Genomic DNA, 23,420 nt, shown 5'->3' on the forward strand with positions numbered 1-23,420 from the left:
TATCTTAATATAAATGGGGTATGACAAATCAGAAAAGGAAAAGGGAAGAAATGGAATGAACAGCTAATGAAAGTCACTGTTAGACACTTAACAAAGGTTGTATCATTAATCCTCACAACACCCTTAATATAGGTATTTGCCTAACTTTATAGATATGTTAACAGTGTCAGAGAGGTTTAATAACTCCAATAGAACATATTGTTAAGTCTGTCTGACTTCAAAACTCGTGATCCTACAAAACATAACCAAGAAACGTGTTAGCTTGAAGAAAGTAAAATAAACTTAGTAATCTTCAATTACATTAAACTAAAAGCTACATGAATGTTTAGTATGTACATGTGACACTGTAAGGGAGGAGTATAAATACCAGCTTTAAGACATCTCTTTAAAGATTTTAAGATTCTAAGGCATTCCAAGGGAGGCTGTAATGTCTTCTTGTGTTTTTAAAGACAGGATAGAAAGGCATCTTTCTAAGGCAACTAAATATGGTTCCACAAGTATATCCCACTCTCACAAATGTATCACTTCATTTAGGTGAAAGCAGAGTAGAGGGAAAATATGCTGAAAAATATATTCTCATTATACTTTTTCCAACTCAAAAAAATAAAACATTTTTCTCATACCAGACTTTCTGAAAATTCACCTTGTTTGAAGTCTTTTTGGAAGACACAAGTGGAAGTATATTAGTAGCAATGTGACTCATAAATTACAGTTTTATTTTCACATGTAAAACAATCAATATTCAACCAGCAGCTCACATTCATTGCAGCATTGATCCTAGCAACGGTGTCATCATCTGTCGGGAACTGGTATATCTGGACGCCATTGCTGACCAATTCACTCATGAGCTTGATCTTAAACTTCTGTAATTCAGTTTTAGAAATTGTATCTGCTTTGGCAATCACTGGTATAATGTTCACCTATTAAGAATAAAGAAAAACAAATCTCATAATTAAGGATTTGTTTTTTAATCCTGTAGTTGTTTTTCACTCAAAACCATTCATTCTCTGACCATAAATTTCCTTAATCTAGATCAGGGGGTTGGCAAACTACAGTCCATCTCACTGCCTGTTTTTAATGAATAAAGATTTACTGGAACACCGCCATGCCCACCGTTTATGCATTGACTAGGGCTGTCTTCACACTGCAGCAGCAGAGACGAGGAGCTGCCCCAGAAGCCACCTTCACAGAGGGCCTGTGAAGACTGGTACATTTACTGCCTGGCCCTTTGGAGAAAAGGCCTGCCGACCCCCCTGACCTGGGTAATCCCTGGTGGTGTCACTCTCCTCTCTATATACTCCTTACACAATCATTCCTGTAGGTGCTGGCCTTATAGTAATAGCATTAAAAATAGAACTCCTGTAAGGTTAATCTTCCATTTGAATTTAGGTTAGAAATCTCACATCTTCTTCTCTTTCCCTCAAAGTCTCTTACAATTCCATTACACATTTACTAAGGAAAAGGAAATGAACAGTAAGCTGAAATTGCCTGCTTAACTCACTATGAATTTTTATTTCTTAATGATCTAAACACTAAGTGATTAGGGTGATTGAACTCTCAGCAAAACTAAGAACAGGTGAAGCTTTTCTTTTTGCCTCTTGTTTCAGCACTGACTCCATCCCCACCTGAGCCCCACAGAGAGAGACTCCTAACAGATGGTAGAGGAAGGAAGGAACTGTTCCAATACCGACAAAGAGTGTTCATGATGCACAGGAATAACTTTCTCTGTATTATTTAAAGTCCTATCGCTGACACACAGGAAGAGATCTGGGATTGTGAATACTGAATAACCTGTAAATCTAGTCCTCTAAGAGATTAATGTCCCCACAAAGTTGGGATTGGTGGTGTTTTGATTTTTTTTTTTTTTTTAGTTTGTTTCTAATGAAAAAGCTCGGATTAATCAGTCAAATGTGTCAAGAAAGTGAGATCGGAATGTAATTTTAAGAATAAAAGTAAAAGTAAAAATTATAATTTCTATTCTATTCTCAATTTTTTTCCTCTTCTCCAATTTCACATATTTCACATTGACTCAGTGTGTATATTGGATTTATCAGTCTTCCGTATGTTCCAAAGGAGATAAGGAATTTTCCAACTATCTATGAAGTTGATGGCAGAAAACTTCCAGCAATTGTGAGTAAATAGATTTCATGTTAAATTAGTCAAAGCACATAAACATTTTGGTGCCAAGTCCTTGGTTTCAATATACAGATACTTAATAAATTAAGCCAAGTGAATAACTTACACTTGCTTTCACAATAAACTGCAGACGTAGACCGAATGCTAAACATCAATGCTTATGTGTCCATCTGAGGGAGGAAAGGTACAGAGACTGCCTAAGGATGGTCAGCTGTCACCATTTGCATAAGATAAAGTGACTTTCCATGCCAGTCAAGTGTTCTGCTTTTAGGAATAAAAGACAATGATCTGGAGGAGGCCTGGGAACTGGGAGGAGAAGCCAGCACAGACACCGCCCATCTTTATGTGGTGCTCCTGTGTAAACCGGGATCTCCCTATATCTGCCAGGTGGCTTGTGTGGGTAACAGCTGCCCCTACAAAAAAACCTGTGTATACCTATATAATATGCACCAAATCAATATTGAGGCATATTTTAGTTTTCCCTTTAAATCTGTAACAAAGCTTAGGTGTAATCTTCCTGTCTGGTTTGCACAATGGAAAGCTAAAGGTGGGATTTTGATAAAGGAGTTCTGATGTTAGAATTTATCCGCCATCGACTGAGTAAGACAGAAGAAAGCAGTGACAATCTTTAAATGAGTGCATGTTACCCATGATCGTCTACTGTTACCATAAAACATTTCATTTTGGTTTGAATAAAATAAGGTATAGTTCAAAAGTTAATATTGTAATGCTTTTCAACATCTGTGGTAGTAGAGTAGGCCCCCTCTTCATCTGTGGGTTCTGCATCCAGATTCAACAAACTGATGATTGAAATATTCGGAAAAAATATTCTAAAGTAACAACTATAAAAAAATACAGTAAAACAACTATTTACATAGCACTTACATTAGGTATTATGAGTAACCTAGTGGGTAGGTTATATGCAAATACAGTCATGTGTCACTTAATGATGGCGATAGAAACGCAGCATCCCAATTGCCTAATGCAATTTCATCATAGTGAATATCAGAGTATACTTACACAGACCTAGATGGTACAGCCTACTACACACCAAGGCTATGTGGTGTGGCCTATTGCTCCTAGGCTACAAACCTGTACAGCATGTGACTGTACTGAATAGTTGTAGGCAACTGTAACACAATGGTAAGTATGTGCATATTCAAATATATCTAAACACAGAGGGGGTACAGTAAAAATATGGTATTATAATCTTATGGGACCACTGTTGTATATGTGGTTTGTGGTCTGTTGTTGACTAAAATGCTCCTATGCAGTGTGTTACTCTACCACGCCATTTTACATGAGAGACTTGAGCAACCTAGGTGTCTTGGAACCAAGGGATGACTAATACGCATCTAGAGCTAGCTGTTCTAAGAGACAGCAGGTTGGACTGCTGTTCCAAGATATGCTGCCTCTGAACAAGTGCTCATAAGCTCTTCTATTTATTCCAGAAAATCCATTAAGGGACTGCATCAACATAAATTGCTCCTGGCTAACTCTCTTCTCAAAGACTTTTGACTACTCAAAGGTGACTAGGCTGGCCAATACCTCCCAAACCAGTATGTAAATATTCTGAATAAGACTGTGCCCATTAACTAAAAAATAATTTTAAATAACAAACAGTAAGTAGCAGAGGTGCTTCCTATGTGCCAGGCACTGTGAAAATGCTTTGTAATTTATCTCCACCAGTCATCATAAAAGTCTTAAAGTGGGCTCACTATCCCCATGTTATACATGAAAGAACGGAAGCTGAGTTCGTCCAGGGCCACACAGCTGGTAAGCAGCAGGGGCTGAGGCTGAATTCAGGCAGTCCATCACGGACGTCCTAACCCCTCTCAACTGCCTATTTTATTCCAGGATTGTGTATTGAGCCAGGAACTCTGAAACAACTTTCTCATACAAAATAACAGATGCAGCTGTTGTTTTTACATGGTGGTTTACATTTTATCATAAAAAATAAAGAATATCTTTAAATTACCAAAGCTGGAGATTAGATAATATATATTTATACACTGTACTAAAACAAACTTCTGTTCTATAGCTATGAAGAAAAGGAAGGGTGAACCAACATGTTTTATATGCCTAATACATTTTGTGTATTGCATGCATAATATAACCAGGGCTTTATGTACATTATCTCACTTAATCCTCATCAGGTTATGATAACAACCATCTCTTACTGGGCATGTCTATTTGCTAAACTCTCTCTATTTACATAGATGAATTTAATTAATTTTCATATCTGCCTCTTGAGGTAGGTCCTCTCCCTAGTTTTTACTTTAGAAGTAAGGAAACTCAGGCTCAGAGAACTAAAGAAACTTGCCCAAGATCTAACAGCTAATAAATGACAGAGCCAATATTTAAAACCAGCCTCCACTAACACAAAATTCTACAATTTATATATAAACTACACCATGTTGCTTTCATCTAGCTAAGACAAAGTTGCACATTCTTGTTTTTGTTTCTTTAATAAATATGACTTTCCATATAATCAGACTCAACTATGAAAATAACTGGCTAAATGGGAGAACACCTGATCACATCTGATCAGAAGAACAGACAAGTAAGCTTTATGAAGTTTTTGCTACAGTTAGGAGACTATGCAACCAGTCAAAAGTAAACCAACCTATGTGCCAAAGCTTCCCTAGCAAGCCTTCATGCTTTCCAAACTGATTTCTACAGGGAAAGCAGAAGCATCCAGAATGTTCTTGCATTCCAAACCCTACCTTATAAAATTAGTAACTAGGATTACAAAAGCCACCATTTCTCACACCATTAGTAATTATAGGAAAACTCTAGAGTAGCAGTCCCCAACCTTGGCACCAGGGACTGGGTTCAGGGAAGACGATTTTCCCACAGACTTACGGGGTGAGGTGGAATGCCTTGGCACTCTGTGGTATGGTCCCTAACAGGCCATGGACCAGTACCAGTCCTCAGCCTGGAGGTTCGAGACCACAGCTCTAGAGGTTCTTATTTTTTTTAGTATAAGATAGTTAAGTAGTCTTTAACCATCTTTTTAAACAAATATAAAAATCTGAAGTGATTTAATTTATGGATTTTTTTTATAGCTCTTTGAATTTCTATATAGCTCCTTGGTTCAGAAATTAAAAACAGGTTTTCTTGCTGTGGTCCAAATTAAAACACATTTTACTATATTTTACTATAACATGTGATGAAACATTAGACCTTAATCTTTGTCAAAGAAGGTCTTCCTCTCATTTAATAGTGTCATAAAGTAAAGTTACTGTCAACTATTTATATAAAAAATGTAGAGAATACCCATGTTCTGGCATACAATTTAATTACTAAAAAAGGAACTCAAATTTTACTTTAATGTTTCTCTTTTGCATCTCATTTTCCAAACTGAATTTCCCTACAAAATAAGCTAAGATAGAAACTTAATGTATGTTTTAAAGCTGCATAAAATAAAAGTTACAATATATAAACACATTGTAAAGATATTTTAATAGTTCAAAATAAACATTAAAGTATCATCAGTTGATTCTTTTCCTAAACCCACCTTGCTGTCCAGGTTCTTCATGGTTAGGAGATCAAGTGTCTTCAGAGAGTGGCCTGTGGGTGAGAGGAAGTAGAGGCACACATGGATGCGAGAGTCGTGGTAGTTGAAGAGAGAACGCTTAATCTTCAGTTCTTCTTGGAGATAGGCCTCAAACTGGGCATCTATGTAGTCAACTATTGGTTGGTAGCTGAAAATATAGTCAAATATTTACTACAACGTCTCTGTGCTACCTTAATATCTGTGTAACTACTAAGGTTTGAAGTCTGTATTTTCACCAATTAATGAACAGTTAATATCTATGCTAAATAGATAGCTTTAGTGATAAAACAATACACAGAACATGTACACACAGAGGTAAATACAGATGCGCCTCAGCTTACCATAGGGTCACCTCCCAATAACCCAACCATAATTTGAAAATATAGTACATCAAAAATGCATTTAACGTCCCAATAAACTCATCATAAAGTCCAAAGATCATTAAGCTGAACTACCATAAGTCCAGATGTTTTTCTACTTACAATGGAAGTTTACTGGGAGTTATGTCCCAGTAAACCATCACAAAGTTGAAAATCATAAGTCAAACCACCGTAGTTGGGCACTGTGCTTGAAATGGTATCGAATTTACATTAATTCTTTCCCACATTCATTCAGACACTGGGACTGTGTCTGACAAAGGTTCTTACACTTACCAGACTGCCCAAAGATGCCAGCAGTCTAATTTGTAACCAAACTAGTACACGGCAGATTATTTATCTGAGGAAAGGCATGGGTATCAATAACTTAAAAGATATTTAGGTCAAAGTCCATGACTTCCTGCCTCTTAGATTTGTAAGGCATGAAAAGCGTTAACATAATAAAGATGAAAGGTACACATCAGCTGAAAGTATCTAACTACTAATGCTGTAATGCTTTTATTTTCATTTAATTATTAAAAAAAGGAAAAACTCATCACATTCTCTGCTCAGACTCCTTACTCAGATAACTCCTCCCTGGAACACCAACATCCTTCTGGCTACCTCAGCCTATTCATCCTTCAAAATGCAAATCAATTCACAGGACATGTGCAGAGCAGTGTGCTAATAACGTTTGATGATTAGTTTCTGAGCATTCTACTTCATTCTGATGTGCTAAATCACTGCCTATGCAACTTACCTTTCCATTCTTAACTATGACATTAATTAAATCTGGGTTTCCAAGTGAAAATAATAGCAAATAGTTCCTACGTCAAATTCCCTGGACACTTTTGGAATTATCTTTGTGGCCCTAAAATGGACCAGAACCTTGTGCAGCTAAGATACTCAATATCCGTGTATAGAATTGAATTCTTCTATCAAAGCTGCTTGACCCTCCTAGTCCTTGAGTATCATTCTCTCTTTTAAACTTGTAGAAAACCTTGTTCTTCCTATCCAAACAACAGGAGGACACAAACAATGTGAACTAGAAAAAACACTTGAGCATTATAAGAACTCAATTCACTATCAGAGTGAATATTGTAACACCACTAAGTGATCCTTGAGAAACTGGTCTAAATGTAACCCAACAGGGTTCATTTTCTAAAATAATAAAATACTAAAAATTAATCTATAAGTACATATTTGACATAAAAAATTCTAAAGAAGCTTTTATTAATGACTTAAAATAGGTCAGTAAGAAGACCTATTATGGGACCTAAATGAACAATCATCAATGTCCCTCTATCTGAATGCTATGCCTTATGCTTTTTGAAAGTAAAAACCATAAACATTTTTTGCTAAGTAAATAATATGCCATTAGAACTTCCTCTATAGCAATCTGGAAGAAAAGATAAAAAAATATGAAAGAGAGACTAAAAGTAAAACATGGAAGACAATGAGAAGATCTACCATACACTTAATCAAAATCAAAGTTTTAGAAGGAAAAAGAGACAGAAAAGGGGGCAGAGACAAGATTTAAAGAGGCAATGTCTGACTTTTTCTTTTTTATGGATATTTTAGAGTCAAGAACTCAAAAATATCACAAGCAGGATAAAGTAGAAATGAATAAAAACCCAGATATAGCATAGTAAAAGAGAGAACAATAGAGAACAATAAAAAGATCTTAAAAGCACTGGAGGAAAAAAGGAAAGTACCGTTAAGAACTTCTCAATAGCAAAAATGGAAACCAGGAAAGAGTGGAATGGTAGCTCCTTCCAATGGAAGAAAAAAAAAATTGCCAACCCAGAATGGTATGCCCAATTAAAATATGAGCGTACAACAGAAATTTTTGATTAATAGACACATCCTGGCTATATAAAACAATAATAATAATGTCTCGTGTGTTTAAAAAAGAGAGATAAAAGACAACAATAAGTTAGAAGGGAGAGTTAAAAGAACTTAACTGTTTTGAATTCCCTTATTGTCTATTTGTACTGTTAAGGAGAAGTATGAACATTAGTCTTAAACTTTGATTAAGTTAAAGATTATATGTTACAATTTGTAGAATACCAACTACAAAAATAAAAATCAGGCAAGAAAGGAAAAATAAATATGGAACTGGCAAGACAAACAAGAAAAATAAAATAAGATGGTAAATTTAATCTATATCTGTAACTACATTAATTGTGAATGGACTAAATGCTCATTAAAAGATAAGCACTTTCAGAATGAATTTAAAAACAACTAAAGCACAAGGGTACAGAAAGTTTGAATGTAAAGGGACAGAAAAATACACCAAACATGCATGAGAAAGCTGATGTACCTATACTATCAGACAACACAGACTTTAATACAAGAAGCGTTACAAGAGAATAAAGATCACTACATCATAATAAAAGTGTCAATTTTTCAGGATGGAATTAAAATGGAGATTAGAAATTTACTGAAATTGAAAATACTATATATTGAAACTGTGAATGTAGCTAAAGCCATGCTTATAGGGTAATTTATAATCTTAAATGCAAAAGGCATGCTGGCTTTTCTAGGAGTGAAATTTTAAAAAAATAAAAATAAAAAAAAGAAAGAAAGAAATACATAAGGCAGAAAATCAATGAGAAATTAGAGAAAATCTCCCAAAAAGGTAATTATAGATTTAAGAGCAGAAAGTAATAAAATAGGAAAAACAGAAAGTATAAAATTGAGAAGACCAATAAAGCCTAAATTTGATATTTGAAAAGACCAAATATATTGACAATACTTTGTCATGGCTGATCAAGTAGAAAAAGAAAAGAAGGAAAAATAACTAATATCAGAAGAAAAGACAGAATTATCATTACGGATGATGTAGATCATAAAAAATATTAGAAGTGTATTACTAATATTTTTTAAGCCGATAATTTGAAAATTTAGAAGAAATGAAGAGATTTCTGGAAAATTATAACTTGTTAAAACGATATATATATACATTAAAAAAAAAAACTAACTCAGAATTGTCCTATAACCACTGAAGAAAATTAGGTGAGTAACTCAAAATCTTCTTAGAAATAAAACTCCAGGCCTTGATGGTTTTATTGGTTAGTTTGACCAAACATTCCAGGGAAAAATAACTCTAATCTTATATAAATATTTCCAGTAAATAGGAAGAGTATGAAAACTTTCTAAACTCAATTTAGAAGACGAATACAACCTTGATTTTTTTTCTTTTAATGACAGTGTAAGAGGCAGATACAGGCTAAAAACCTCACTTATAAGCACAGATGCAAAAAAAAAAAAAGTAAAAGAAAAAATAATCAAATGTAATATAAAAATGATACTATTATATATTATGATCTCAGAATGGTATTTAAGATTGTAAGGTTAATTTATCAATAGATTACCAGTTACTGTAATTCATCTTATTCAAAATTAAAGATTAAATCACAATTTCTCCATAGGATGCATAAAAATTTCTGGTAAAAATATATATCTACTAATAATTTTCAAAGGAAGAATTTTTACTTATAATATGAAGTAATTTCTTCATTCTATCTAAAACAAAATCCAAACCAACCAAATAAAAAAACAAAATAAGTGCAATACATGGTAAAAAAATGAAGTCTTCCCTTTGGAAAACAATCCAACAAATAATGGGAAAAAGCAAAGTATAATTTATTTTAGAGATAAATTCACATAGGAAGTGTTTCGGAGCTTAAAGACAGGTTTTTCAAATTAACTCAGTTGGAAAAAAAAATAAAGAAAAAAGACTTTAAAAAAATAAACAAAGCCTTTGAGAAATATGGGATTATGCAAAATGTCCAAAGGTATTCCCAAGTGAAAGAAAAAGGAAAAGTAAAAGGTGTGGAAAACCTATTTGAGAGAATAATTAAGAAAAACCTCCCTGGTATTGCAAGAGATTTAGACACCTAGACTCAACAGGCTCAGCAAATACCAGGGAGAAAAACCACAAGATGGACTTCTCCAAGGCATATAGTCATCAGACTATCTAAAGTAAAACATAAAGGAAAAAATTTTAAAAGCAGCAAGAGAAAAAAACCCAATAATCTATAAAGGAAACCCCATCAGACTAATAGCTGACTTCTCAGCAGAAACCTTACAAGCCAGGAGAGTCTGGGGTCTTATTTTCAATATTCTCAAAGAAAAGAACTGTCAGCCAAGAATTTTCTACCTACCTAAACTAAGCTCTATAAATGAAGGAGAAATAAAGTCATTTACAGACAAGCAAACATAAGAAAATTCATTACCACTAGACTGGCCCTATAAGAAATTCTCAAAGGAAGTTCTATCATGGAAAGAAAAGGTCAGTACTTATAAGCATAAAAAAAAAAGATGTAAGGAATGAAACCATAAAACTCACAGGTCTTATAAAACAAACAGCTGATGATACAAAGCCACTAGGTAAAAAGTAACGTGACAGGAAAAGAACCCCACTTATCAATATTAACTTTGAACATAAACGGACTAAATGCCCCACTTACAAGATACAGACTGGCAAAATGAATAAAAACACACAACCCAATGTATGCTGCCTACAAGAAACTCTCTGAACTGATAAATACTTTTATAGACTCAAGGTAAAGGGGTGTAAAAGATATTTCACACAAATGGAAACCAAAGCAAGCAGGAGTAGCTATACTTACAGCAGGTAAAACAGACTAAATCAACAACAGTAAAAAAGGACAAATAATGTCCTTACATAATGATAAGGGGACAATTCAACAGGACAATATTATAATCCTAAATATATATGTACCCAACACTGGTGCACCCAGAGTCATAAAACAAATACTACGAGACCTAAGAAAAGACATAGACAATAATATAATAATAGTGAGAGACTTCAACATCCCACTGACAACACTAGACGGATCATAAAAGCAGAAAATCAACAAAGAAACAGAGGATTTAAACTGGACTCTTGAACAAATGTACCCAACAGATACTTACAGAACATTCTGCCCAACAACTAAAGAATATACATTCTTCTTATCAGCACATGCAGCATTTTCCACAGCAGAACCCATATGTTAGAACACAAAACAAGAAACAATAAATTTTTTTTAAATTGAAATTATATCAAATATCTTTTCAGACCACAATGAAAAAAAACTAGAAATCAATTCCAAGAGGAACTCTTAAAACTATACAAATACATGGAAATTACACAGCCTGCTCCTGAATGATCTTTGGGTCAACAATGAAATCAAGATGGAAATTTAACACATTGACTGCCACACTAAAAAAAAAAAAAGTTTTTTCCCTGTGGCCATGGTCTTACATTAAAACAAAATGATCCTTTCTAATGTTATTTTTTATTGTTTTCTGTGTGTGAGTTATATGCAATGCAATCCACGTTTTTACAATTAATTGTCAATATTAATTCTAACAATAAGAACATCAAACAAGTAAGATTTTCATGAACCAACTGCACAGTTTTGCTTCACAAGGCCCTGGAGTCAAAAGTAGCCCGTGTTAAATACAACACACATGGCAGTCAATGTGTTAAAATTTTTTTGAAACAAATGAAAATAGTGGCACAACATATCAAAACCTCTAGGATACAGTAAAAGCAGTACTAAGACAGAAGTTTATACGTTAAATGCCAACATCAAAAGGATTGAAAGATCACAAATTAACAATCTACCATCACATCTCAAGGAACTAGAAAAACAAGACCATACCAAACCCAAAGCTAACTGAAGAAAAGAATTAACAAAGATCAGAGCAGAACTAAATGAAATTGAGACAAAAAAAAAACAATAAAGGGATCAACAAAACAAAAAGTTGTTTCTGGCCGGGCGCAGTGGCTCACGCCTGTAATCCTAGCACTCTGGGAGGCCGAGGCCAGTGGATCGCTCGAGGTCAGGAGTTCCAAACCAGCCTGAGCGAGACCAGCCTGAGCGAGACCCCGTCTCTACTAAAAATAGAAATAAAAATTATCTAGACAACTAAAAATATATATAGAAAAAATTAGCCGGGCATGGTGGCGCATGCCTGTAGTCCCAGCTACTCGGGAGGCTGAGGTAGTAGGATCGCTTAAGCCCAGGAGTTTGAGGTTGCTGTGAGCTAGGCTGACGCCACGGCACTCACTCTAGCCCGGGCAACAGAGTGAGACTCTGTCTCAAAAAAAAAAAAAGTTGTTTCTTTGAAAAGATAAACAAATTTGACAAACCACTAGCTACATTATTCAAAAACAGAAGAGAAAGGACTCAGATAAGCCCAATCAGAAATGAAAAAGGAGACATTATAACTGATACCACAAAAATACAAAAGATTATAGTGACTACTATTAATATCTATATGCCCACAAACTAGAAAACCTGTTTCTAGGATAAATTCTTAGAAACACACAACCTCCCAACTTTTAATCTTCAAGAAACAGAAATCCTGAACACACCAATAATGAATAGTGCAACTGAATCAGTAATAAAAAATCTCCCATAAACAAAAGCATGGGACTAGATGGACTCACAGCCAAATCCTACCAGATGTACAAAGAACTGGTACCAATCCTATTGAAACAGTTTCAAAAGATTGAAAAGGAGTGTACTCTTCAATGAGGCCAGTATCACCCTGATACCGATGCCAAGAAATGATGCAATTAAAAGAAGACAGAACTATAGACCAATATCCCTGATGAACATAGATGCAAAAATTCTCAACAAAATACTAGCAAACTGAATCCAGCAGCACATCAAAAAGATTATACACCACAATCGAGTGGGTTTTATTCCAGACATGCAAGGATAGTTCAACATGTGCAAATCAATAGACATGACCCACCAAATAAACAGAATTAAAAACAAAAACCATATGATCATCTCAACAGACGCAGAAAAAGCACTTAATAAAATTCAGCATCCTTTCATGATAAAAACTCTCAACAAACTAGGTAAAGAAGAGACATTCCTAAAAATAATAAAAGACATATATGAGAAATACACAGCCAATATCATACTGAACAAGGAAAAGTTGAAACATTCCCCCTAAGAACTAGAACAAGACAAGGATGCTGACTGACACCCATTCCATTCAAGACAGTACTGAAAGTACCAGCCAGAGCAACCAGTCAAGAGAAGGAAATCAAGGATATCCAAATGGGGAAAAAGGAAGTCAAATTATTTCTGTTTGCTGATGATATGACCTTATATATAGAAAACCCTAAAGACTCTTCCAAAATACTACTAGAGTTGATAAATGAATGCAGTAAAGTCTCATGTTTATGAAATCAAAGCATAAAAATCAGTAGCTTTTCCATACACAATAACAACCAGCTCAAAACCAAACCAAGAACTCAATCCCATTTACAATTGCTGCAAAAAAAAAAAATTAGCTAGGAAGATATTTAGCCAAGAAGGTAAAAGAGCTCTATGAGGAAAACTACAAAACACTGATGAAAGAAATTGCAGATTATACAAACAAATGGAAAAATATCACATGCTCATGGATTGGAAGAACTAATATTGTTAAAATACTATACTGTGCAAAGCAATCTACAGATTCAATGCAATTCCTATCAAAATGCCAATGCTATTCATTTTGCACAGAATTAAAAAAAAAATCCTAAAATTTATATGGAACCAAAAAAGAGCCCAACCACCAAAGGAGTCGTAAAGAGAAAGAACAAACCTGGAGGCATCACGTTATCTGACTTCAAATTATACTACGAGGCTATAGTAACCAAAATAGCATGGTACTGGTATAATAGCAGACACATATAACAATGGAATAGAATAGAGAGCCCAGAAATAAAGCAGAATACCTACAGTCAACTGATCTTTGACAACGCAGACAAAAACACACACTAGGGAAAGGACACCCTATTCAATAAGCGGTACCAGGAAAACTGGATAGTCATATGTAGAAGAATGAAACTGGATCCCTGTCTCTCACCATGTACAAAAATTAACTCAAGATGGAATAAAGACTTAAATGTAAGACCTGAAACTATAAAAATTCTAAAAGAAAACCTAGGAAAAACTCTTCTGGACATTGGCGTAGGCATAGAACTTACAACTAAGACCCCAAATGCAAATGCAATAAAAACAAAAGTAAACAAATGGAACTTAATTGAACTAATAATCTTTTGTACAGCAAAAAAATAATTAACAGACTAAATACACAACCTATAAAATGGCAGAAAATATTCACAAACCATGCATCTAACAAAGGACTAATATCCAGAATCTGCTAGGAACTTAAACAATTCAACAAGAAAAAACAAATAACCCCATTAAAAAGTGGGCAAATGATATGAACAGACATTTTCCAAAGGAAGACATACATACAAATGGCCAACAAACATGAAAAAATGTTCAACATCACTAATCATCAGAGAAATACCAATTAATATCACAATGAGATACCATCTTACTCAAGTTAGAATGGCTATAGTCAAAGTCAAAAACTAATAGCTGTTAGCAAGGACGCAGAGAAAAGTGAACGCTTACACACTGTTGGTGGGAATCTAAATTAGTATAACATCTACGGAAAACAGTAAGGAGATTTCTCAAACAACTAAAATAGATGGACCATTTGATCTAGCAGTCCCACTACTGGGTATCTACTCAAAGGAAAAGAAATCATGATATCTAAAAGATAACTGCACTCATATGTTTGTCACAGCACTATTCACAATAGCAAAGATATGGAAGTATCCATCAATAGATGATTACTAGATTTAAAAAATGTGTGTATACACACACACACACACACACCATGGAATACTACTCAGCCATAATAAAAAATGAAATAATGTCTCTTGTAGTAACTTGGACAGAACTGGAGGCTATTATCCTAGGTGACATTAACTTAGGAAAGGAAAATTGAATACTGCATTTTCTCTCTTATAAGTGGGAGCTAAACAATGGGCAAACATCACTGTACAGAATAGAATAACAGACATTGGAGACTCCAAACGGTAGGAGGGTGGATGAAAGGTGAAGGATGAAAAATTACCTATTGGGTACAAAGTACACCATTTGGGTGACGGGTACACTAAAACCCCAGACTTCACTATACAATATATACATGTAACAGAATTCACCTTGTATTCCCTAAATCTATTAACATTTCTTAAAAAAGGGAAAATAAACAAATAAATAAAGGTTAACTTAAAAAAATAAAAAAAGAAAGTTATACCCATAGTGGTCTTATTCCATAATTCAATAAAATTTATTGTACATCAAGTATATACATCCTATGTTTAGGTTCATTTAAAAAATACTTTTATTTATAGACACTAATTAGTTCTAAGCTGATATCATCTTACATGTATTAATAATATTTAAAGCAAGGTGTCACAGGCCTTTGCCCTTGCCACTAATCTACTCTTTCCAAAATGTTCACACAAAGCATTTCTTCCTATATAAAATACACCACAGTGCTGAAAAGGCTATACTGTAAAATATGTCACATTGTCAATTTGTGCAAAATACTTACCTATAAAAAATCACTTCTCATAATGAAAATATATATTTCAAAAAGGAAAAAGAACAAAAATTATTGCTTTATCCCAATCTATTTCTCCCTTTCATCATTTAAATTTGATACAGAATCTACAATCAATATTTATAATACCTTAGGAGAAATGATAAGAAATAATGACATAGGGTAAAATATAAATTAAAATTTCACTATCAAAACTTTACTGCAATTCTTAATGGAGCTGGCTATTTTAATTAGAATTTTGCAAAAACTCATACACCACGTATTTGGCCATTATATTTGCTCTTGAATATCTTGTATTTTTTTTTCCTCAACAAGATAAGTCTTACATGAAAATTAGTACCAATGACTTAACATACACTAAATCTGCATATCAGGAAATTAATTCACACGATTTTTGCTGAAATGCACATTTTAATAACATGGTTCAAAGTTAGACAAATGGATACAAAAATATCAATGTGCTAATAAGAACAAAAAATTCCTTAATACTTTAAAACATTAATGTCTGGGTGGAAAGGTATGAATTACCACGGGAGAAAATCAAACCCCAGTTCGTGGGACTAGAAGGCAAAAGTCTTTAAATAAGATAAACTTGTTTTATTACAAGAAGAAAACACATACCTCTCTTCTTTATTTATTTGGTCACCAAATCCCACTGTATTCACAATGGTCAATTTCAATCGAACATTACTTTCTTGAAGTTCGTATGTCTGAGCTTTAAGTTTCACATGTGGGCAAAAATGTGAAGATTCTTGGTCTTCAAAATTAGTATTAAATAACGTGTCAATCAGTGTTGATTTTCCAATTCCAGTCTCCCCTGAAAGAAACAAAAACACATGTTAACAGATGCACAGGACAGCTGAGAAGAAATATAACTGTAAACTCCTAGAGTGGTTTCAAGGGTCTCACATATTGTGAAGGCCAGGTTGTCCATAAAAGGAATACCTGCTCAGTCTGGTTCTGAGGTATTAGCAGAGCACAGAAATGAGAATGTAGGTTAAGTTACTCAGGATGCTGAAGACAACAATGAAATGTTTACAGAACAAACAAAATGTGTAAAGCTAAACTGGGTGTGGTGGCTTGCACCAGTAATCTGAGCTACTTGGGAAGCTGGGGCAGGAGGATAGCTTGAGGCCAGGAGTTCAAGACCAACCTAGCCAACATAGGGAGCCCCTGTCTCAAAAAAAAAAAAAAAAAAATTTTAAAGCTAAGAAAAACAAAACTAATAGAATCTAAATAACTGCAGGAAAACTCTGGGGTCATGATTTCAAATTGATGACATAAGCATCATACTGCTTATGAAAAGAATGAATTGAGCATAAGGAACATGAAGGAGCAATTTAGAGGAAGAGTAAGTGGCACTTACCCACACAGAGAATATTAAAACAGAAACCTTGCTGAATGGATCTATTGACCAGCTGATCAGGCAAACTCTCAAAGCCAACATGGCCAGACATAGTCAAGGAACGAATATTTTCTCCTTTCTGAAGGAAAAGAAAAGGAAAAAGACCAGAAACAATAAAAAAAAAAATTTGACTTAAATAGGATATAGGCACATTTGAAAGTATCAATATAATTTATCAAAGAAACTAAAGATTTTACAAGTGATTAAGTAAATTTTTCAGAAAAGAAATCTGTATCCAGACCCTCAAAATACACATTTGTCATCCCCTTCATACAATGAAAGTCCAGCATTATTTATAATATTAAAACATTTGATTTCCAAAAATAGGAAAATATCCAAGTAAATTATGGTATATTCACCCATAAAATGGAAAGCTTAAAGTCACTCAATATGTTTATAACAAATTTTTAATAACTTGGGAAATTCTTACATTAAAATGTCAAGTGAAAAAGGGTTAAACAGTTCCAGTGCCCAGTAAGAGCAGAGGAACTTATGACAAACTTACCTACTGCTGGTAGCAACAATAAGTAACTCTCCCAGGTCACCTGAGTGCAACAAAGACCCTGGAGGAATAAGACTCTTGAGGGAAGGGAAACTATTAGATGAGATGCACATTTATCTAGCTTTGCCCCTAAGGGAACTCCTCAGTCACTCTGCCACAATGAAGACACAGTTCAGGAGAGAAGTATTAATAATAGTCCTATTGGGTTAAGAAGTCAATTGGAGACTGGAGCAGGCAAACTGGCTGGAAATTGAGGGAGAAAATTCCAAAAAAGAGGGAGTCTATAATCTGCAAACATACTTCCCTCAAATCCATGGTTGACCACCAAACTGCACATAACACAGAGGAAATGCAAAGATCCCAGCAAGGGGAAATAGGAATTGGGAGGAGCCAAGCAGAGTTTTCAAGAGTGCAGTCTTGGGAGATGGACAGAGCTTGAATTTTATAAGTTGCAAGGTCTTGGGTAAACACCTTAAGCTTTCTACTGAAACCCTGGATGGGCCTCATTTTAGGAGTAAGGACCATATCCCAGGAACCAGAAATGCTCCCTAGTACTAAAGACAAAACTGAAATAGATCTGTCCTAACAAAGCCTATAACAAAGCTCAACATGATCAATGTAATCAGCCAGCAATTTAACTGCCTGTCAGAACAAAGCTTAACACTCTTTAGAAAAACAAACAAACAAATAAACAAAAAAAAACAGAATCCAGCATCTCTGCAATATCTACTATACAAAAAAAAATTATAACAATAGGAAAAAGCAGAAAAATGTGAGTCAGAGTCAAGGGAAAAAAGTCAAAAGAAAGAGATCCACAATGAACCAGATGTTTAATTAGAAGATGAGAACTTTAACTCTAATAAATATGCTGAAGAATCTACAGGAAAAGAATGTATATAATCAGTGACATGGCAGGAAATTATACAGAGATATGAAAGCTCTCAACAACAAAAAGCAACAATGGTATTTCTAGAATGGAAAAATGTAACATCTGAAATAAAAAACTTATTGAGTAGTATTAACAGCAGACTAAACAATGGAAGAGAGATTATTGCCTAAGTATAGTTATTATCTAAGCTAAATATCTTTATTTATCCAAGCTGAAAGTTCTCTCATAGAAGAGATAAAATATGACAGAGTCTCAAAAACCCAGGGGACAATATTAAATGGTCTAACATACCTGTAATTGGAATACCAGGTGAAAAAATTAGAGAGAAAGAGGAGAGAAAGTAAAGAGGGAGGAAGGGGGCAAAGACAAAAACAATGTCCAAAAACATGAAATCACAGACCCAAGATTTTTAGCAAACTAAAACTAGGAAATATCCAAAGGAACCCATATGTAGGCATGCTATAGAAAACTGCTTAAAACAAAGATAAAGAAAAACTTTAGGAGCAACCAGGTGTGGGGAAGATACATTACACACAAGTAAAAGAAACATAAAATAACTACAGATTTCTCATAAGAAACAATGCAAACTGGAAGACAATAGAATGACATCCATAAAATGCCAAAAGAAGAAAAAAAATAACAACCTAGAATTCTATATCCAATGAAAACATTCTTCAAAAATGAAGGCAAAATGAAGACATCTTCAGACAAAAATCTGAGACTAGGCCGGGCGCGGTGGCTCACGCCTGTAATCCTAGCACTCTGGGAGGCCGAGGCGGGTGGATCGCTCAAGGTCAGGAGTTCGAGACCAGCCTGAGCAAGAGTGAGACCCCGTCTCTACTAAAAATAGAAAGAAATGATTTGGACAGCTAAAAATCTATATAGAAAAAATTAGCCGGGCATGGTGGCACATGCCTGTAGTCCCAGCTACTCGGGAGGCTGAGGCAGTAGGATTGCTTGAGCCCAGGAGTTTGAGGTTGCTGTGAGCTAGGCTGACGCCACGGCACTCACTCTAGCCCGGGCAACAGAGCGAGACTCTGTCTCAAAAAAAAAAAAAAAAATCTGAGACAATCCACTGTCAGCTGACCTACATTATAAGAAATATTACAAGAGGCTCTCCAAGAGATAGGAAAATGACAACAGATCTACAAAAAGGAATGAAGATCAACAGAAAGGTAAATATATGCGTAAATATTTGCTTGTTTTAACTTTTTGAAAATATAATTGTTTAAAGCAGTAATAAAAGCAATGTTTTACAGGTTACATGTAGAAGTAAAATGTATGAGAAGCACAAAAGATGGGAGGGGGAATGGAGGTACATGCCTGTAAGGTTTATAGTATACATAAAGTACTATATTATTTGAAGGTTGGATATAAGTTAAGGCCTAGATCAATTTCTACTTAAAAAAATAAAAGACCAAAGAGATATAGCTAATAAGCCAATAGTAAAGATAAACTGGAATCATAAAGAAGGCAGGAAAGAAGAAAAGTGAAAGAACAAATGGTACATATAGAAAATTAGTTAACAAGAAAGTATCAATTAAAACTATAAGATAACATTGAACATCCACTAAAATGGCTAAAATAAAAAAGCTGACAATGTCAAGTGTTGGAGATAATGAAGAACAAGTGGAATGCTAATAAATTTGCTAGTCCAAATGCAAAATGGTATAACCACATTGAAAAACAGTTTGACAGTTTCTTATAAAGTTAAACACACATTACTATATAATCAAAAAAAATTTCACTTGGAAGTACCCAGGATAAATAACATAAGTCCACATAAAGAATTATGCACAAATGTTCATAGCAGTTTTATTCCCTATAGTCAAAAACTGGAAACAACTTAAATGTCCAGTGGTGAATGGATAAACAAACTATAGTATATCCAGCACAATGGAATACTAAACTACTGATACATGCTACAACATGGACAAATTTCAAAAGCTAGGTATCTAAACAGTGATTTACTTACTGTAATTTTAGTAAAAATATATACATATATTTTTCCATATATTCATATATCCTTACATACATATGAATATGGATGGAAATGTCTCAAAGGGTAGCGACAGACTATCGAGAGCAATTACCACTGAGGAGTGGACTTGGAGGCTGAGGTGAGAAAAAGTCACTTTTTATGGTATATAGTGGACAGAATTCTGAGATGGTTCCGAAGATCGATAGCCCCTGGGGCACAAACACTTTCTACCTGTTATTTAATCAAACACTAATGTAGACGCTGCTGAGAAGAGATTGTACAGATGTGATGCAAGTCCCAAATCAGTCAAACTCAGAAAAGGAAGCTATCCTAGGGCATGAAGGGGACTCCACATGCCAGAAGTTCTTCCCTGCTGGCCTTCAGGAGGGAAGGGGCCATGTAGCAAGGACCGGAGAATAGTCTCTCTGAGCTGATAGCAACCCCCAGCCAGCATGGAACTGAATTCTGCCAACAACTTCAAAGAGTTTGGAAGGGGTACCATCAGATGAGAACCCAGCCAGCTAAAGCCCCTGAGCAGGAAACCTGGAACAGAGAAGCGAAATGGGCCATGCCTGGCTTTCTGACCTATAGGACTATGAGCTAACAAACAGCTGCTATTTTAAGCAGCTAAATTTGTGACAATTTGTTATGCAGCAACAGAAAATTAGAACATTATATTCTCTTTTATGCTCTTTGAATCCCTTTTAGTCATGTAAGCATGTTATCTTTATGATTTTTTAAAAAAAGAGAGTGAAGAGGCACTACACTTCCAGTCATAAAAGTGTTCAAGATTAGAAAAACATCTGATAAGCACATGCTCATTACATAAAAGTTGAACTAAATGGCCTCTAGGTTGCCTTCTGTTTGTAAAATGACGTGACTTTAATGTCATAGGAACAAATGAGGCTTTTCAAAAATGAAGGTGTGGTCCCATGATTTAATGTAGAAGAGGGGCTAGAGAAAATGAGACTACAAAGCGGCCACTGAGTGGATTGTCACTGAAGATCACTAGTGCCTGTGACAGCAGTCTCAGCAAAGCAATGAATTAGAAGGTAGATTAAAAGTAATTCAAAAAAGTCTATGAGGTCATAAAATAAAGATGAAAGAGACTATCACTCCCAGTGAAAGGAAAAAAGATAAAAATGATAGTAGCTTGGTGGTCCAATTAAGATTTATCAAAATTGTGGAGACCTTGTCATACATGGAGAAAGAGGGGAGAAAAACAAGAAAAGACTAGTTATTGGAGCACAGAACTAAAAGAAATTATTTTATCTTACTGAATTATCCATGTTTACATTTGTAATATTCTTTTAAATTAAAATTAAAAGTTCACCTCTTTCACCAAATTAAATTTACTCCCTCTTTTAAAATATAAATTTTAATATGAATTACCAAAAACCATCCCTCCAAACAGGCAAGTTCAGAAGGCCCTTGGAAGCATCAGGTCTAATCCGGCATCATGAAGGCACCTGGCAAGGCTGCCCCATGGCTCCCTGCCCCCTGTCCTTCAGAGGAGTTCCATGCACCCACCACATTCTGCAACACGCTCAGCAAAAGCAGTGCTGGTCTTTCTACTGAATGCTGTTGAAGCACTTGGAGTTCTAATTTCCTTAATGTCAAAGACAATGAACCAAAAAACAAATAAATGAAAAAGAAATAGAAATAGAAAAAAAATTTGCTTAATGTCAGATAGGACAGGAACACTGTGGACACGCAACAATTATTTAATCCAGCATCAATTTTTCACTTGAATCAACAGAAAAGTTAATTCACATCCTGGGTAAGTACAAACAGAAGCCTCCATCACAAAAGTCTGTCAGCACACCAAGTAGTTATTTTAAAATCACAGAAGCATTTAGAGGACAATATGCGCTCTATTTAAAACATAAACTCACTTTCTGTTCGTCATCAGACCCTTGTGAGGACGTACAAGTTGTTTTCACTCCCATGTAAGACTGAAAGAGATGGAAAAGGAAGAAAAAGGCATAAAACAGAAACATTACTCCAAAATCCATATCTAAATAATATATTTACATTAATAAGAGGTTCTAATATTGTCATTATCACCAAGTTTTGCCTTGTGATCCACACTACTAACTCATATTAAAATTGTGGCTTTCTCACCAGATAGGTATCTGCTTAAATAAATTATATGTAATATTCAACATAAAATACAGAGTAATGCAATTATGCATGCAAAAATTATAAGAAATTAATAAACTCCCATTTACAAGTAGGAAGACAAAGAACATTAGTTGTATTTAAATGACTTTTTAGGATTAAAAAGGGAAAATAAGCTATTTCACTTAAAAAAATCCTCCAGGAGTCAAGAAGGCACTCAAAAGTAGGTATGTTCTACTGCAGCATGCCAGGGGAAACAGAAATGTTAAAAACCCTCCAACTGTAGTATAATTATGAAAAGAGGGATTTTAAAATCTGATCAAGTACCCTTAGTCACTCAATTAGAATAAAAGTATCATTTATAGAACTCTTACTATGCCAGCTCAGTAAGCACATTTTCTTATTTAATTCTTACAACACATCAGAGCTACATATATTATCATTCCCACATCCTAGATGAGAAAATTAAGCTTCAGAAAGGTGAGTAACTCACCCAAAATCATACAAGCCAGTACGCTGTAGACACAGGTCTGATCTGACTGCAAAGCTTCTACTGTCCCAAGTTGTAACCAAACACGTATTCACTGTTTGCAACAGTAGAGAATGATGGAAAAGGGTACAGAAGTTGTGCTAATTTCAGGGCACTGCTATCCTATTTCTGAGTGCAGCACAAGATACTGAGGAAATGTGGCATTTTTTAAAAAGCAATGTTATTAATATGGATATAGTGAAAAATGCAAATAGTGCCAATGAGAATACAGTACAAAATGAGTTCCGTTCCTACCCAATTCCCTAGTATCTCAGTCTTCTTTCCAAGAGGCCACCGACTCATGCATCCTTCCAGAGATAGTGTGCGTCTAAGCACACAGGCATATGCAGCCTCCTTTGTAGATGCCCATTGCTCTGCACTGTGGTTTTCTCCACTGAATCTCTCCTGGAGACTGTTTCACATGACTCTACAGATCTACCTCTTCTTTCCGTGGTTTAGTGTTCTCCTGTGTACACTACAGTACAGTCTATATGG

The 23,420-nt window shown here is 34.8% G+C and overlaps 1 protein-coding gene across 3 annotated transcripts in view; it reads right to left on the reverse strand.

Moving 5' to 3' along the window:
* Nucleotides 1-23,420, reverse strand: part of SEPTIN10 (septin 10) — a 55,981-nt gene that overhangs the window by 15,606 nt on the left and 16,955 nt on the right. For 2 of the 3 annotated variants that reach the window (XM_045550378.1, XM_045550376.1), the window contains exons 2-6: nt 22,171-22,230; nt 16,865-16,982; nt 16,120-16,315; nt 5,657-5,843; nt 759-920 (exon numbers count right to left, since the gene is read on the reverse strand). In XM_045550378.1, coding sequence (XP_045406334.1) covers nt 759-920; nt 5,657-5,843; nt 16,120-16,315; nt 16,865-16,982; nt 22,171-22,230 — 723 coding nt within the window. The remainder of the gene's footprint in view (nt 1-758; nt 921-5,656; nt 5,844-16,119; nt 16,316-16,864; nt 16,983-22,170; nt 22,231-23,420) is intronic. The other variant, XM_045550377.1, reaches the window with a different exon arrangement.

The sequence above is a fragment of the Lemur catta genome, chromosome 4 (assembly GCF_020740605.2).
Source record: "Lemur catta isolate mLemCat1 chromosome 4, mLemCat1.pri, whole genome shotgun sequence".
In the NCBI taxonomy this organism is placed as follows: domain Eukaryota; kingdom Metazoa; phylum Chordata; class Mammalia; order Primates; family Lemuridae; genus Lemur; species Lemur catta.